The 15,029-nt window shown below is 30.6% G+C and overlaps 2 protein-coding genes across 2 annotated transcripts; both read left to right on the top strand.

Moving 5' to 3' along the window:
• Positions 1-3,324: 3,324 nt before the first annotated feature.
• Positions 3,325-4,586, top strand: LOC108342641 (myb-related protein 305-like). The gene is made up of 3 exons (XM_052875059.1): positions 3,325-3,529; positions 3,606-3,735; positions 3,813-4,586. Exons 1-3 carry the CDS (start codon positions 3,373-3,375, stop codon positions 4,312-4,314), a joined length of 789 nt encoding a protein of 262 aa, XP_052731019.1. The 5' UTR covers positions 3,325-3,372; the 3' UTR covers positions 4,315-4,586.
• A 6,885-nt stretch (positions 4,587-11,471) lies between these two features.
• LOC108342186 (pentatricopeptide repeat-containing protein At3g57430, chloroplastic) lies at positions 11,472-14,072 on the top strand. Its single transcript, XM_017579908.2, has 2 exons — positions 11,472-13,631; positions 13,719-14,072. Exon 1 carries the CDS (start codon positions 11,506-11,508, stop codon positions 13,453-13,455), a length of 1,950 nt encoding a protein of 649 aa, XP_017435397.2. The 5' UTR covers positions 11,472-11,505; the 3' UTR covers positions 13,456-13,631; positions 13,719-14,072.
• The last annotated feature ends 957 nt before the right edge of the window (positions 14,073-15,029 follow it).

The raw sequence follows: 15,029 nt of genomic DNA, 5'->3' as shown, positions 1-15,029 counted from the left end.
CTCACTCTAATCTTTACTACAATTAATTAATATTCATATCTCTCTTTCTCCCCTTTCTTGCTTTATTTTCTGGTAAGTAATTCCTTCAAACACAAAGCGATCATGATTAGGCCTAGGCCTTGCTTTTTAAGATTCAATTTTCCATTCAAACAAATCGTCTATAAAACAATCTTGCAATTAAAATTCTAAAAGCATGATTAACCATTGAATCAATTAAGCTTCTTGCAATTAATTATACAAGTAACGTTACGTTGATGATGAGTACACAATCTTGTAAACAGTATCACAAGTTTTAAATTTGATGATAGTGCAAAGTTAATTGGCGAGTGTGAAAGTTTGATCTGATTAACAAATGGATTTCTAGAAGACACAGCAGAATTAATATATGTGGGTCGTGTTAAACAATTAGATTCGATAGAATAATGATCGAATTTAAATACTCTCAAGTGTCCCCGCGACAACAATGGGAAAACCTTGATCCTAATCTATGTTGAAAGGACAAGCAAAGAAAGAACAAATTACATGTGTATCCACAAAAAAAAATAATGTTAAACACAAGAAATCACATACGATCCTCTTTTTCACCTTTAATTTTTCAAAATTTGGTTTGAGTGCGCACACATGCTTAGCTGTTAAACAAAGTGTTTTAGTAGTACAAGTATATTTATATTATGTTGATGATGATCGATCCGTACCACACACGGATATTACTTGTAGTATCTACACACACACACACACACACATATATATATATATATATATATATATATATATATATATATATATATATATATATATATATATATATATATATATATATATATATATATATATATATATATATATACATTTAATGTTATTAGTTTTGGTTGTGTTGATCATGCTTCTTCTTTTTTCCAGTGATGAATGTCTCAAAATGATTCATCCATGTAGTTTGAAATTGGTCTGCAGATTTTAGTGACCAAGCCAATTTCATAATTTATGACTACGGCTTTCGATGTAATTTCTGGGATTCTAACACTTCATCAACAATCCACATAACATCCTTTTCAGATTAAAATACCAAAAAGTACTATATAGGAATGTGGAATAAAGAGTAAAGACCCTTGTTTTTCGATAGATAAGGAACAAATTAAAGAGCACAACGATATCTCTTTATCAACAAAAGCCCATTTTTTCTAAAAAAAACCTTAACTTTTAGAATTTAATTTGTTAAATTTGTTAGAGATCTCATCGATTAATAATAATAAGATTGAGTTACAATATATAAATACAATTTATTTATTTTTTTGAGAATTTAAGTGTTTGTCTAAATGTTAGATTAGATAAGATAAAAAAATTAAGCATATGAAAATTTATAAATTCATTATTTTAACATTTTAGGTTAAAGAAAGTGTTAATATTATATATGAATTTGAATTTATGTCTCTTTCGTGAATCATTTCTTAATAAACTCATAAAATCTTTTATAAATTGAATTAAAATGGTATCAAAGTCTATATCTTTTTATTTATTGACTCTCACCTTTAAAATTTAAGTTTTCATTAAGCTAAAGTAACGGAATTATAAAAAAACAAAAGATGATTTTATTTTCATTTTCTTTCACTAATAATATATTAAGATTAAATTCAGTAAATATCTCAAAGAAAAAAAGAAAATTATTAGTCAAAAATAAAACTTTTATACGAGTAATATAAGATATATAACTTGTACAAATTTTTCTTCATAAAAAATGCCTATAAACTAAACATAGTTTGATTCTAAGGAAACAAGTGGCAACTAATTTAGCTCAAACCTCACGTGTGAAATTTAACATCAATTGTGTTTTTTTCTTCTCTACCAAAGAAAACAAAATGGAAAATTCACATGTCCATCATCAGTTCACGAAGCACCATGGTTGGAATTTAAAAAGACGAAAAAAAAACACCAGCTGTCCCAAGATGACGTTGGACACCATCATATCCATAATATTTAATTGGCCCCAATACCCAAAAATGGTATCCAATTAAATAATATTTTAATGAAAAATCAGAATTATCTGTATTGATCCCCGAAAGAGGCAAGCAGTCCAACACCTGGGGAATGCCCATTGGGGATCTTGTACTTTTCACTTTAAAAAAACATCACTAACGTTAATATTTTATGTTTCATTCCTTAGATTATGCTTCTTAAACAGTAATTTTGTGTCCAGATCCATCACCCTACTTAACACGTGTCACCACAACAACTAAAAAATTTAATTTCTCTTTTATTTTATCTTCGCCAAGCTTGTCACCTAATAGTTTAACATAATGTTGAATTTTCTAATATACCCTTCTCTTGTATGTTATTCCATGATTGGCTGATTGCAATTTTCCAAGCTCTTTCAGCGGCTCAAGATTTTGTATGTGAGGAAGTCGATTTTTCTTAGGCAATCACGTTTCAAACCCCAAACACTCACTAATATCAACCTGACGTAAATAATAAACCCCAAGGGTATTTTCGTCAGTTACCAAGATTTTACCTACACGTTGTTTTTCAATTTACATAACTTATATAAAACCAGTTTCTTATAATTGGAACTATAATTCAATATGTATAGTGAATAATAAATATATCACACTTTGCCTTCAAATAATATAAGGAGCTAATATTGTTCATAGTGCGTTTTGGCCTTATAAAATGAATGTTTTCTTTTTCTTTTAACTCGGATTAGGCTTGTATAAATACAATTAATTTCATTGTAACAAGTATATATTAATTTATTAAATATTGTCATTCCTAAAATTTGTACTCTTGGACATCAAACTATTTTATAGTAAAATCACATATAATGGAGAAATGTGCAAAGAATTTATCTTCTCTAAGAAATCATGATGATGCTCCAATTGTTTTTTAAATTTTAAGTGCCAAATTTATCAATGTAAAAATATAAAAATGATGATTAAATTATATTAAACTACATTTCATCTAACCTATAATAATAATTGGTTATATTATTTAGTGTTAATTATTAAAGCAAATTATTTATCATTGATCCAAACACTCACTTATGTTTGAATTGTTTTCTTTTTAAGAGAGTATATTTTATCTTCAAACTTATTTCACAAGAATACTTAAACAAACGTGATCATTGATAACAATTTTATTAAACTAGAGCATGTGATTTCTTGTAAAAAAAAATGTTGTCTTTTCCCTCTAGACAGCATAACCGTGTCTCTAACAGTGACATGGACAGGGATTACAAGAAAATAACATTGGTTGACTGACATAATGAAGTTGAGGTCCAGCTGCTGGTATAAATATGCAGCAAACATTGAACACAAATCAGTAGCACAGAATTTACAACACAAAAACTTTCCCAAAAGACAACAACTTTAGAAGACTTTTTGTATGTATTGGGGAGTTATGGCAGGCAACATGGGATGGGGAATGATAGAGGAACAAGGATGGAGGAAGGGTCCTTGGACTGCTGAAGAAGACAGATTGCTCATTCAGTATGTCAGATTGCATGGTGAAGGCAGATGGAACTCTGTTGCAAGACTTGCAGGTCCCTACTAAATTTTTCTTTTTTATCAGCAAATGTACTTGTTAGTGTTTTATCTTTACACCTATTCTCTGAACAGGACTGAAAAGAAATGGAAAGAGCTGCAGACTGAGATGGGTGAATTACCTGAGACCAGACCTAAAGAAGGGTCAGATAACACCACAGGAAGAAAGCATAATTCAGGAGCTGCATGCTAGGTGGGGAAACAGGTAATTTTTGAAGGTTTTCTCAGTTTGTATATATGTTTATGATAAAACTGTGTGAAGCTAAATCAATAACGTTTCAGGTGGTCAACAATTGCAAGGAGCTTGCCAGGAAGAACTGACAATGAGATCAAGAACTATTGGAGGACCCATTTCAAGAAAAAGGCTAAAAGCCCTTCTGATGCTGCTGAGAAGGCTAGAATCCGTTCCTCAAGGAGGCAGCAATTTCAACAGCAACAACTGCAGTTGAAGCATCAGCAGCAGGTTCAGCAGCAGCAGCAGCAATTCCAATTCAACTTGGACATAAAAGGGATCATAAACTTGCTTGAAGAAAATGATCACAGAGTCCCTTCTACATCTCAAGAGACACAAGAAATGGTTAACATGTGTCCAAACACTTCAGAGCAGCAGGGTTACTTCTACTCTATGTTCAATGTCAGTGACAATGTCTCTGCACCAGAGTCCTCAAACGAAGAAATTCTCTGGGATGGACTGTGGAACTTGGACGATGTTCTTTGCAATTTCAATGCAGCAAGTGCTACAAGCAAAACTAGTTTACACAATTTAGTCACTCCTTTCAGTTAAAGTTATTTTTCTTTTATCTATTTAGCCTTGAAAACTGCTAGAAAGATTTGTACTACAAATATGAGTCGCGGCTTGATAAGGCTCCTAAACAAGGAGCTCAGAGTTAGGATTAATTGTTTCTTGAATGTGTGCAAGTCAGTGTAGTGACTAGTGAGTGATTTTCTGAAGGTGAGTTATTGTATAACCCCTTAATAAAGTGTCTCAAATTTTGCTCATAAAGTCTCAAATTTGTTTGCTTTTTTGCTTTTAAGTTAACAACTTTTCTTGCTATAGGAAAGTGGAAGAAATGAACTAGATTTCCCTTTACATTTTCTTAATAATTCTCATTTCTCAGTTATTTTCTCCTCTTGCAATTGTCTCAAACCAAGGTGGAAGCAGAACCTTAAAAATTTAGCAGACATTACATAAAGCAATTAAAGAAACTAAGTAAAACCCTTTGAGTCATTTCATTTCGATGGTAAAGCTCTGTAGATAAGCAAATTTTAAACATAGATTATGATGAGATAGTTTTGGTATTATTGGTAAAACTCAACATAAAGCTTCTTCACACATCTTTTCTCACCTTATTCTTTTCGTCTATTTAACCAACACATACTACAAATTCTCTCTTTTTTTTTCATTTATTGGTGAATAAATTTCTTAAACCAAGATAGAATTTGATTCTTTAATTCTCACACATCTTACGCAGTATATTTCATTTATTTAACAAATAATCTTTTTACGTGTTGATTACACCCTGAACATGTTTGAAGAAGGATCTCTGCTTCTGACATTCTGCAAGTATCTCAGAATCTGGAATTACAGAGGGAGAGATATTACCAGAAACGTAAGAATTTTTTTTTTTTTTTGTATTCGTACGGTTCAGGTTGATTATATTGACGTTAGAGAACTGATTATAAAAGAATCAATACTGAAATAATTAATTTATGTCCGATAATTTATTTTAGGTGTTAATTTTTATTTACGTTCTTAAGCACTTTTACTTCATTCAAAAACTAATTTCTACAAAATTTATTTAGTTTTCTAAACAGTTTCTGAGATTGCATGTTAAGTAAAACAATTTATAAAGATTATTAAAATGAGGTGTTTCGGGTTTGAGGTCAACAATTTGAAAATAATGTTCAATTCCAAGTTCTTCAGCTGCACTTAGTTCAGTAAATTAAAAGGTTACTTTTAGAAAAAATTTCAATATCAACATCAATAAAAATTCAGTTATTCAAATATTAATGTAGTATTACCATCACTTACATATTTACCTTCTATTTATATTTATAAATTTTAAAATAAACTTTTAATTAATTATGGTAATCAGATTTTATCTTAAAAGTGGTCAATGTTAATATCTTTTTACATTATATTGTCACAAAAAAACTTGATAAAATAAATAGTTCGATTTATGATACGAATCAAACTGTCATATTTTACAGTACTTCAAAATAAACATTGTTGGATAAAATGAAAAAGAAAATGTACATATAAATTAATCAATAATGAGTACTAATAGTTTAGTCCATTCTACTAAGAAGTCTTGAGGATAAAATTTTGACCGCAATTTTTTTTAATGGTAATTGAAACTAATTATTAGTCTCAGTGGTAAATAGCTTAATAATCTTTAAGTTTCAAAACAATTTTCAAATACTCATAATATAAGGAAATTTTTTTTATTATCTATACATGCTATTATTACTTTTTCTTCTTCTTCTTCGCGTATTTAAATGATATTTTTTAATTCTTATAAATAGAAAGGCTAAAATATATGAATCTCAAAATAAATGGACTAAAGCAACCGAAGCGACATAGGAACCGAAATTCAACTAGATAACTTTTTTTTCTAACCCTTTTTAAAAGTGCGTAGCGATAATTTATAAAACAATTACTTAACAAACTTTAAATATTTATCATAAATTTAAAAATGAATGCAAATTATTATTCTCTACACCTGTACCTATTAAAAACATAAGAATGGCATAATAATCTCAGTTTTTTAATCAAAGGGAGAATATTAATGCATAATCTCCACTCACTCGAATCTAAAAATTATACCCTTGCTACTACGCTGTGAAAGTAACTGAATGCATATAAATAAATATAAAATATCATTAATTCATATTTATTGTCAAATCTTTATAGTTATATTTAAAAATCTACTAAATAGTTAAATTGAATGTAATGTATGATATACTTAAAAAAAAAAAACACATCCAAATATTAATTATAACATTAATAGTTAGATTTTAACATATATTTTTTATTGAGAGTGAGGATCTAAGTTAAAGATAACAACAAGTCACATATATATGTCTATTTGCAATAAAACAAGTTCTATTTGTTAACCATCGATGCCTGTTTAAAATTATTTACATATATTTTAAAACACGTGAGTATTCATAAATATCTATTTTAAATTATATATTTAAAAAAAATATTTTATAATTTTTTAACACAAAATTAAAAAACATATATAAATTAGATATAAATTAAAATTAAATTTTAATTAAATTTAACTTAATAAAATAAAAAATAATTTTAATTTTAATTAAATATAATTTAATAAAATGTAAATTAAATTTTAATTTTAATTTTTTATGAGTAACTTAAAAAAATAATAATATTCAACCTGTTTATAAATAAGTATTAAAATACTCTTATTTGAAAATAATAATTACTAGGAGATACTAACTATTTATGATTTTATCAACTCCAACACCAATATTTTTCTCATCCCAAATCTAGACCATTATTACTTAATATTGAATTATTAATTAATATTGAAATATTTAATGATTAAAATAGATTAATCTAATGATATGTAAAACTTTATTAAATATATTAAAATAATTATTTGTAAAGTAATATTAAGTACAAAGTTAGTGTAGCACAAATATGGTCTTATACCTGTCATTTTAACACATATCCCATGTGTTGGCTCTAAACCTATTTAAAACTAAGTTTCTTACTTTTGAGGGTGTTTCATCTTGCACTCGAACACTTCACTTGCACCTCCAACTTTTACAAAAAAAAAATAAAATTCTTTGGTAAATATTTTTTAACTTTTTCTCTTTCTTATTAAAGTAACCTTGCACCCTTTTAACTCTGTAATCTTTTAATAAAAAATTTTAAAATTTTGTTTCTTATTTATAATTTAATAAATATATACTTTAATTTAAAAATCTAATATTATTTAATATAATTTCATATTTTAATAATTATTAAAATATAATTTGTATTATTATAATAGTTATATTCAAAAGTTAAAATTAAAATAATTAAAATAAAAGTAATAATAATAAAAATAAAGAAACAAAAATAATAATATAAAACCTGATTTAATATATAAATATATTAAATTATATTAAAATATTAAATTAATAAAATAAGTTTTCGAAACTTTTACATTTTCTAATTATTATTACTTTAATTTTAATTTTTTAATAATATAAATTATATTTTAACAATTATTTAAATATAAATATATTAAATAATATTAAATTTTTAAATTAAATTAAATAGTTAATAAATTAGAAATAAAAAACAAATTTTTAAAAACTTTCTTTTCGGAATTGGAATACTAATATCCGATGATTATTTTTTTAAAAATTTTATTTTCTATTTAAAATTTAATAATAATTTAATTTAATTTAATTTAATATTTTAATATAATTTAATATTTATATATATATATATATATTAAATCAGATTTTATATTATTATTTTTGTTTTCTTATTTTTATTTTTATTACTTTATTTTAATTATTTTAATTTAAATTTTTTTATATAATTATTACAATAATACAAATTATATTTTAATAATTATTAAAATATGAAAAAAAAATAAATTATATTAGATTTTTAAATTAAATTAAATAGTTATTAAATTATAAATAAAAAATAAAGTTTTAAAAATTTGATAAAGGGATGGAGTGTTAAAGAGATGTATGGTACTTTAATGAAAAAGATAAAAAGTTAAAATAAAATTTCTAAGAAAATAAAAAATGTAAGATAAAAGGTTGGAGTTACATTATAAAACACCTAAAATTAAATTTTTAAAAAATTAAAAATATAAAATAAAATATTAGAATGTTAAAATTGTAATTTTCGAAAGTAAACATAAGATATTTGAGGTGTACACCCTACTTTTGATTCATTAAGAGGCTTCTCTGAAGCTTAACTCCAAAGCCCCTAGGTTGAGATTGAGATAAGATGGAACTTATCCCTAAATCTGAAACTTCTTCCTTCCTAGTTCCCGTCTTGAATCCCTAATATTAAAAAAAAATTAATCCCTGATATTGAACATAATCTCATAAAGTCAAATGGATTCCACAAAACTAACAAATTATAGTTTCTTTTGTTTTTTTTTTCTTATCTTTGGTCCAAAGATAATTGTAATATCCCAAAAATATAGCAATAAACTATATAATAGAATAATTACGTTAATTAAAATATCAGTTCAGTCTTACATTAAAGAAAGTGTGCGGTTCTGGCCGAACGGCATATACAGAAAGAGTTTCAAATTTAATTATACACCACTATAAATCTGACCGAACGGTTTACAAAAAGGAATTTACCGAACGTTCATTCCTAACAAAAGGAAAGGTTATCAAACGACCACCTTACACTATTTAAACTATACTACTAACCGAACGTACTACGGTTCGGTCTTGACTTCAACATCGACGAGGTTCTCTTCCTCCAAATGTTCTTATTCCAGCGCTTCTTCCAACAGCGCATCCGCTTCTGCTCACATCCACACGGATGATCATTGCAACGACAAGACGGAAGTACAAAACGAGACACGACAGAAATACAGGGTAAGCTTATATAATTTAATTTCACGAATAAACATATATTTCAAACAATCCAATCACACAAGAGAATTTTCAACATACGAATCATACAAAGCCTATTACTAGACTGACTGTCCGGACTATATGAAATCTGTGTAGCTACGACGTTCGTGCACCCGGGTGATGTAGTAACTGGAATACTCTCATCAGTTGCCACCCGAGGTTAGTCTGTTTCGTCCAAAGTACCCCTAAGGACTAGGACCTCCTACCGTTCCCACACATGACCTACCCTCCTCTACGTGAGGACGAGTACTCACGGAACATCAGGATGAACCGCCAGCTAAGCATTACCACATTCATACTTTACAAATTTCAATATTCACTCATGAGTCGTTCCTCCCCGGAACGCTCGTTCAAAATTCACGATAATTCCTCCATCTCATATACTCTTCATCTTTTATCATCCTTCGTTTTAATTTCACTTTTATCACCAATTCTAAAAACATCAAATACCGAACGTTCAGTCCTCACTCAGAACGAGGATGAACACTAGGAATGAGACCGAGAAGTCTCCTGTTCCAGAATAGAATAAGATCGAGTGGGTTACTATTAAATTTAGAAATAAACCGAGTACAACTAGATATTATATGACGAACGTTGCTTACAACGCGAATCAGTTAAATGAACTGACTCTCGTGAGCTCAAACCAATATTCAAAGAATATGTCAAGTACGAAGGCTCTAGGCCGGATCCAATAAATGTAGACACGTCAAGACGTTAAAGAACCATACAGAAATCCAATGCCAGTATATGACCGAACATAGTAAGGAAAATTTCTACTGAAGTTGAACGAACGCTATTTTATCAAAATGGATCAATTATAAACGAGTATAAGCGCTAGGTATAAGACCGAGCACTACCCATTACGGAAATTCGGTGTGAGACCAAGAACTACTACTTATAACGAAAGATTTATAAATGTGATATTTATCGGAATTGTGTTTAAGAATAACTACCATATACAAATACATATAATTACAAGATTTGAGTTTATCACCGAATACTCAGATGCAACTACGCTTGGCCGAACACTCAAGCACAGTACTATCACAAGAAGACGCTCGTCCTCAACTAGAATTCTTTCCAAATGAAAGAATTCAATTACAAACCATTTTAATAGGAACACCGAACAGTCGAGGACCGTTCAATGACGAACGTAAACTATTATAGGGAAATTCATATCCAGAAATTCATTTATCTTCAACTCATTTCTCAATACATAATATCATAACCATATAAAATACATATCAAATCAATTTGCATACTTCATACGATCCATATCATATTAATAAATCATTTTCCATATAAACAATCATATCAGTATCCTACTTCATATACATTCAGCCACTCAGCAACATGCATTCATTATCAACGAACGTATAAACAACATACAATTAAATTAGATAAGCTTCCCTTACCTCTAGTGTGAACGATCGTCCTAGAGGCAGAATTACAGTTCACCACTACCGGTTCTTCTACTCTCAAGTTTCGACAGTTTCAACTAAACCAAGAAAATCACAACACTCTCAGAACTACTCATTTGAATAATGACGATCATCACAGAAGAAAAAATGGATTTGCATGCCTAGAAAAATTAACGGTTGGGTGAAGAGAAAGGCTTACCAGCTCAGCTTCACAAACCGAACGGTTTAACTGGAGGCTCTTGACGCCGGAAGCACTTCTACGGTGTCTGAATGATGATCGGAAAAGAAAAAGGTTGAGTTTTCTTAGAGAGAAGATAGAGTTTCTAGTGAGAAGGAGGAGAAAATGGAAAGTTCAGAGTTTGGGAAGAAGGGTGCATGCAGAAGAGAGTGGGACAGAAGTTTCGAAAGACAATCATTTTCTTCCCATGTCCAAACGAGTGTCCGCTCTTCTGCCGACACCTGCCTTCCATTATCTGATTTCCGAATCCTAGTTGCCTGACACCTAGCGCCCGTTCAGAGGGGTTTTGAGTGTGTTTTTAATGATTCTGACAGGAGGGGTTTGGGTGCGTTTTTCCGAGGTCTGACAAGAATTAATATATATAGTTTTTTAATTTTTATTTTCTGTCTTTGATCTTGATTATCGATTTCAGATGATAGAGATACTTGTAAAGAAATTATGATGTTCAAATCAATATTGTATCGATAGTTTGTTTTTAAACCTTTTTACTTTGAATACTTACTTATTTATAGTATTTTTTTTTATCAGGGAGGAAGAAAGTTAAAGAAGGAAGAAACAATGAGAAAATGCTGAAACGCTATAGTTTCAAGTTGATAAATTTATTTTATAATTTTAGGAATTTATGGTGATTTTAATGGAGCTGGTGTGGAAGCCTAGTACAAAACCACGTTGCCCTGTTGTGCAAATGGAAACATATCTCAAATGTCTCTTTCATCTTAAACCGCCAAATTCAAACTCAACGCAACTTCTGGTTCTTATGTTTCTGAAGAGGGCATTTACATTTGCCCTAATAACCTGTCGTTATTACACTTCTGCCATTCCCTCTCTCCCGCTTACACAGCACAGTCTCCTCCGTCTGCTTCAACTTTGCATCGACCTTCGAGCTCAGAAACTCGCTCAACAATCTCACGCTCAGATCCTCGCCAATGGATATGCGCAAAACGTTTTCCTCGCCACAAGGCTCGTCTCTGCATACGCCACGTGTGGCGGGTTGAGATCGTCAAGGTCTGTCTTTGAGTCCGTTGAGGCCAAGAACGTTTACATCTGGAACTCACTGATTAATGGGTACGTTAAAAACCACAACTTTCTCCAAGCCTTTGATTTGTTTGGAGAAATGGGTCGCAATGGTGTGTTGCCCGATGACTACACTCTCGCGACGGTTTTCAAAGTTTCTGGTGAACTTGAGGACTTGGTTTCCGGGAGATTGATTCATGGGAAGAGTGTAAGGGTTGGGTTTCTGTCGGATGTTGTTGTTGCGAATTCTCTGATGGCAATGTATAGTAGGTGTGGGGAGTTTGCTCTAGCAGTGAAGGTGTTTGAGGAAATGCCTCAGAGGAATGTGGGTTCGTTCAATGTTGTAATTTCTGGGTGTGCTGCCTTGGGGATTTGTAATTCTCCCTCCCATGATTATTTGTGGAAGTTTTTTTTACGAATGCAATGTGAGGGGTTTATGGCCGATGCTTTTACCGTTGCGAGTTTGCTGCCTGTGTGTTGTGGCGATTCTGGGAGGGAGCTTCACTGTTTCGTGGTGAAGAATGGGTTTGATTCGAAGATGGGTTTAGAGGTGCATATGGGGTCTTCTTTGATTGATATGTATTCTAGGAGTAAGAGAGTTGTTATCGGAAGGAGAGTGTTTGACCAAATGAAAAACAGAAATGTGTATGTTTGGACGGCAATGATCAATGGTTATGTGCAGAATGGAGCACCTGAGGATGCATTGGTTCTTCTTCGTGAGATGCAAATGAAGGATGGGATACGACCCAATAAAGTATCACTTGTTAGTGTACTTCCCGCTTGTGCCTCGCTTGCTGGATTAATAGGAGGGAAACAAATACATGGGTTTTCTATTAAAATGGAGTTAAACGATGATGTTTCCCTATGCAATGCTTTAATTGACATGTATTCCAAAAGTGGGAGTTTGGATTATGCAAGACGGGCATTTGCATCTGATTCCTATCTCAAAGATGCTATAAGTTGTAGTTCAATGATCTCTGCGTATGGATTACACGGGAGAGGAGAAGAAGCTGTAATTACGTATCACAAAATGCTTCAGGAAGGGTTCAAACCAGACATGATAACAGTGGTTGGAGTTCTTTCTGCTTGTAGCAAGTCAGGATTGGTAGATGAAGGCATTAGTATATATAAGTCGCTGATAACTAAGTATGATATAAAACCAACAGTTGAAATTTGTGCTTGTGTTGTGGATATGTTAGGTAGATCAGGCCAGCTTGATCAAGCCTTGGAATTCATCGTAGAAATGCCTTTAGATCCTGGTCCAAGTGTTTGGGGATCTCTTTTAACTGCCTCTGTAATGCATGGGAATTCAAGGACAAGAGACCTGGCTTATAGACATCTCTTAGAGCTGGAACCTGAAAACCCTTCAAATTATATATCCCTTTCAAATACATACGCTTCCTCTAGAAGATGGGATGTGGTAAGTGAGGTGAGAACAACGATGAAAGAAAGAGGTTTAAAAAAGATTCCAGGTTGCAGTTGGATAACTGTTAGTGGTAAAACTCATTCTTTTTGTGTTGCTGACAAAGCACATCCTTCGTCTAGTTTAATATATGGAATGCTTGATGACCTTGTATCAATTATGTCAGATGGTTGTGCTGACAGTGATATCCTGATTTGAATCTTCTGGTATTGATGTGCTGCAAATTTTGAAGTGCTGGTAGACACTGAAAACTGGCCTGGCCGCCATTCTAGCTTAGCCATCTCTGAAACCATCTGCTTTGTGATACTTCAAGACCCAACTAGATGAATTCATTACTTGAGTGACAAAAGCGGTAGAAAAGCCCGAACTTACAGGTGGTTTTAGTTCATATGGTTAACTTTATTTTGAACATGGTGAGTGCAAACGTTTTCCGCGATACTGAGCAACTAATCAATATGCAGATGAGATGCATGGAGGTTCACATGCAGCCTTACCATCGTGAAGAAGAAAAGGGGAGGGGAGGAAAAACCGTTTCCTTCAAAACAAGCCCATTTTGCAGCACCGGTGTCAAAATATAGCTACCCACTATGATGGGACTGGAAAATGGGGATCCGCATGGGGTCCACATTCTGATTTACGACCTGGATGGCAAAGATCTCCGTTTCAAATATAATAGCATGATTCAACAATCCATGCCACCACGGGAAAAAATAATGTGAATCAACTGTTTCAAATTCTTTAGTTTTTCAGGGTTGTTAGTTCGAATGCTTTCTTCGATAGTTTACCATAATTATTTGGGTGAATGATAATTCTATTCCATCAAATACAGGATCATGAGATGTTGTATAGGAGGATAAATGAAAGTGGATACAGGATATAGGAATATTTGTATTTTCCTGGAGTGTTACTGCTTCAGCATGAAATTGATTTACAATTTAGTTAATATGAAAATGAAGACAGTATCCATGACTTAGATGAACAATCTTATAACAATTTAGTTACTTGTATCAATTCCAAATTTTTAATGTAATGTCTTTAATTGAAATGGATTGTATTCGAGATACCGTACAAAAATATTATACATTCAAAGCAAGAAATCTAGATTGTAGTTTACTATTATAATATATTTTATTGTGTTTTTTGCATATAGACTACGCAATTTTGCATTTAATATACTCTAGGCACTTTTTGTTAACATAATGTAATTAGTAAAGCAATTGCATATAGGTGAAGTGCATTATAATAGTGCATTTTTATATGAAGTCAATCCTACATTTTTCTATCTTTGTTGATTTAGTAGTCACTTAAAAAATTATTTCTTATGACAATTTTGGAAGGAAAAGTAGTAATGTCTCTATGAAAATTATATATAAATATGAATACCCATTTTAGTAATTATACACTCAAAATCAATTTTGAAAACAAATTTCCAAACAACATTTAATATGAAAATCATATCACTTTATGTCATCCAAAAACAATCACGTTACTTTTAAATCACTCAGTCAAAATCAATTTTACAAATTCACATCAATTAAAATCAATTTGTTCAACGCATGTACAAACACACCCTAAGTCTCCCTTATACTGATAATATTATTGTAACCTATAAATTAATTTAGTAAGTCTTAAACATACAAGTACCCTATTAATTTTTTTTAATAATCTTCGATTTAATTTGGAACCCCCAAATGTAATATATATATATATATATATATATATATATATATATATATATATATATATATATATATATATATATATATATATTC

Source organism: Vigna angularis, chromosome 3 (assembly GCF_016808095.1).
Source record: "Vigna angularis cultivar LongXiaoDou No.4 chromosome 3, ASM1680809v1, whole genome shotgun sequence".
Classification (NCBI taxonomy): Eukaryota; Viridiplantae; Streptophyta; class Magnoliopsida; order Fabales; family Fabaceae; genus Vigna; species Vigna angularis.
This window is presented reverse-complemented; position numbering and strand designations above follow the sequence as displayed.

Coding starts and splice junctions, on each gene's coding strand:
- LOC108342641 (XM_052875059.1), top strand. CDS start 3,373: ATGTATTGGGGAGTTATGGCAGGCAACATGGGATGGGGAATGATAGAG. Junction 3,530..3,605: donor CTCTGTTGCAAGACTTGCAG/GTCCCTACTAAA, acceptor TTCTCTGAACAG/GACTGAAAAGAAATGGAAAG. Junction 3,736..3,812: donor CATGCTAGGTGGGGAAACAG/GTAATTTTTGAA, acceptor ATAACGTTTCAG/GTGGTCAACAATTGCAAGGA.
- LOC108342186 (XM_017579908.2), top strand. CDS start 11,506: ATGGAAACATATCTCAAATGTCTCTTTCATCTTAAACCGCCAAATTCA.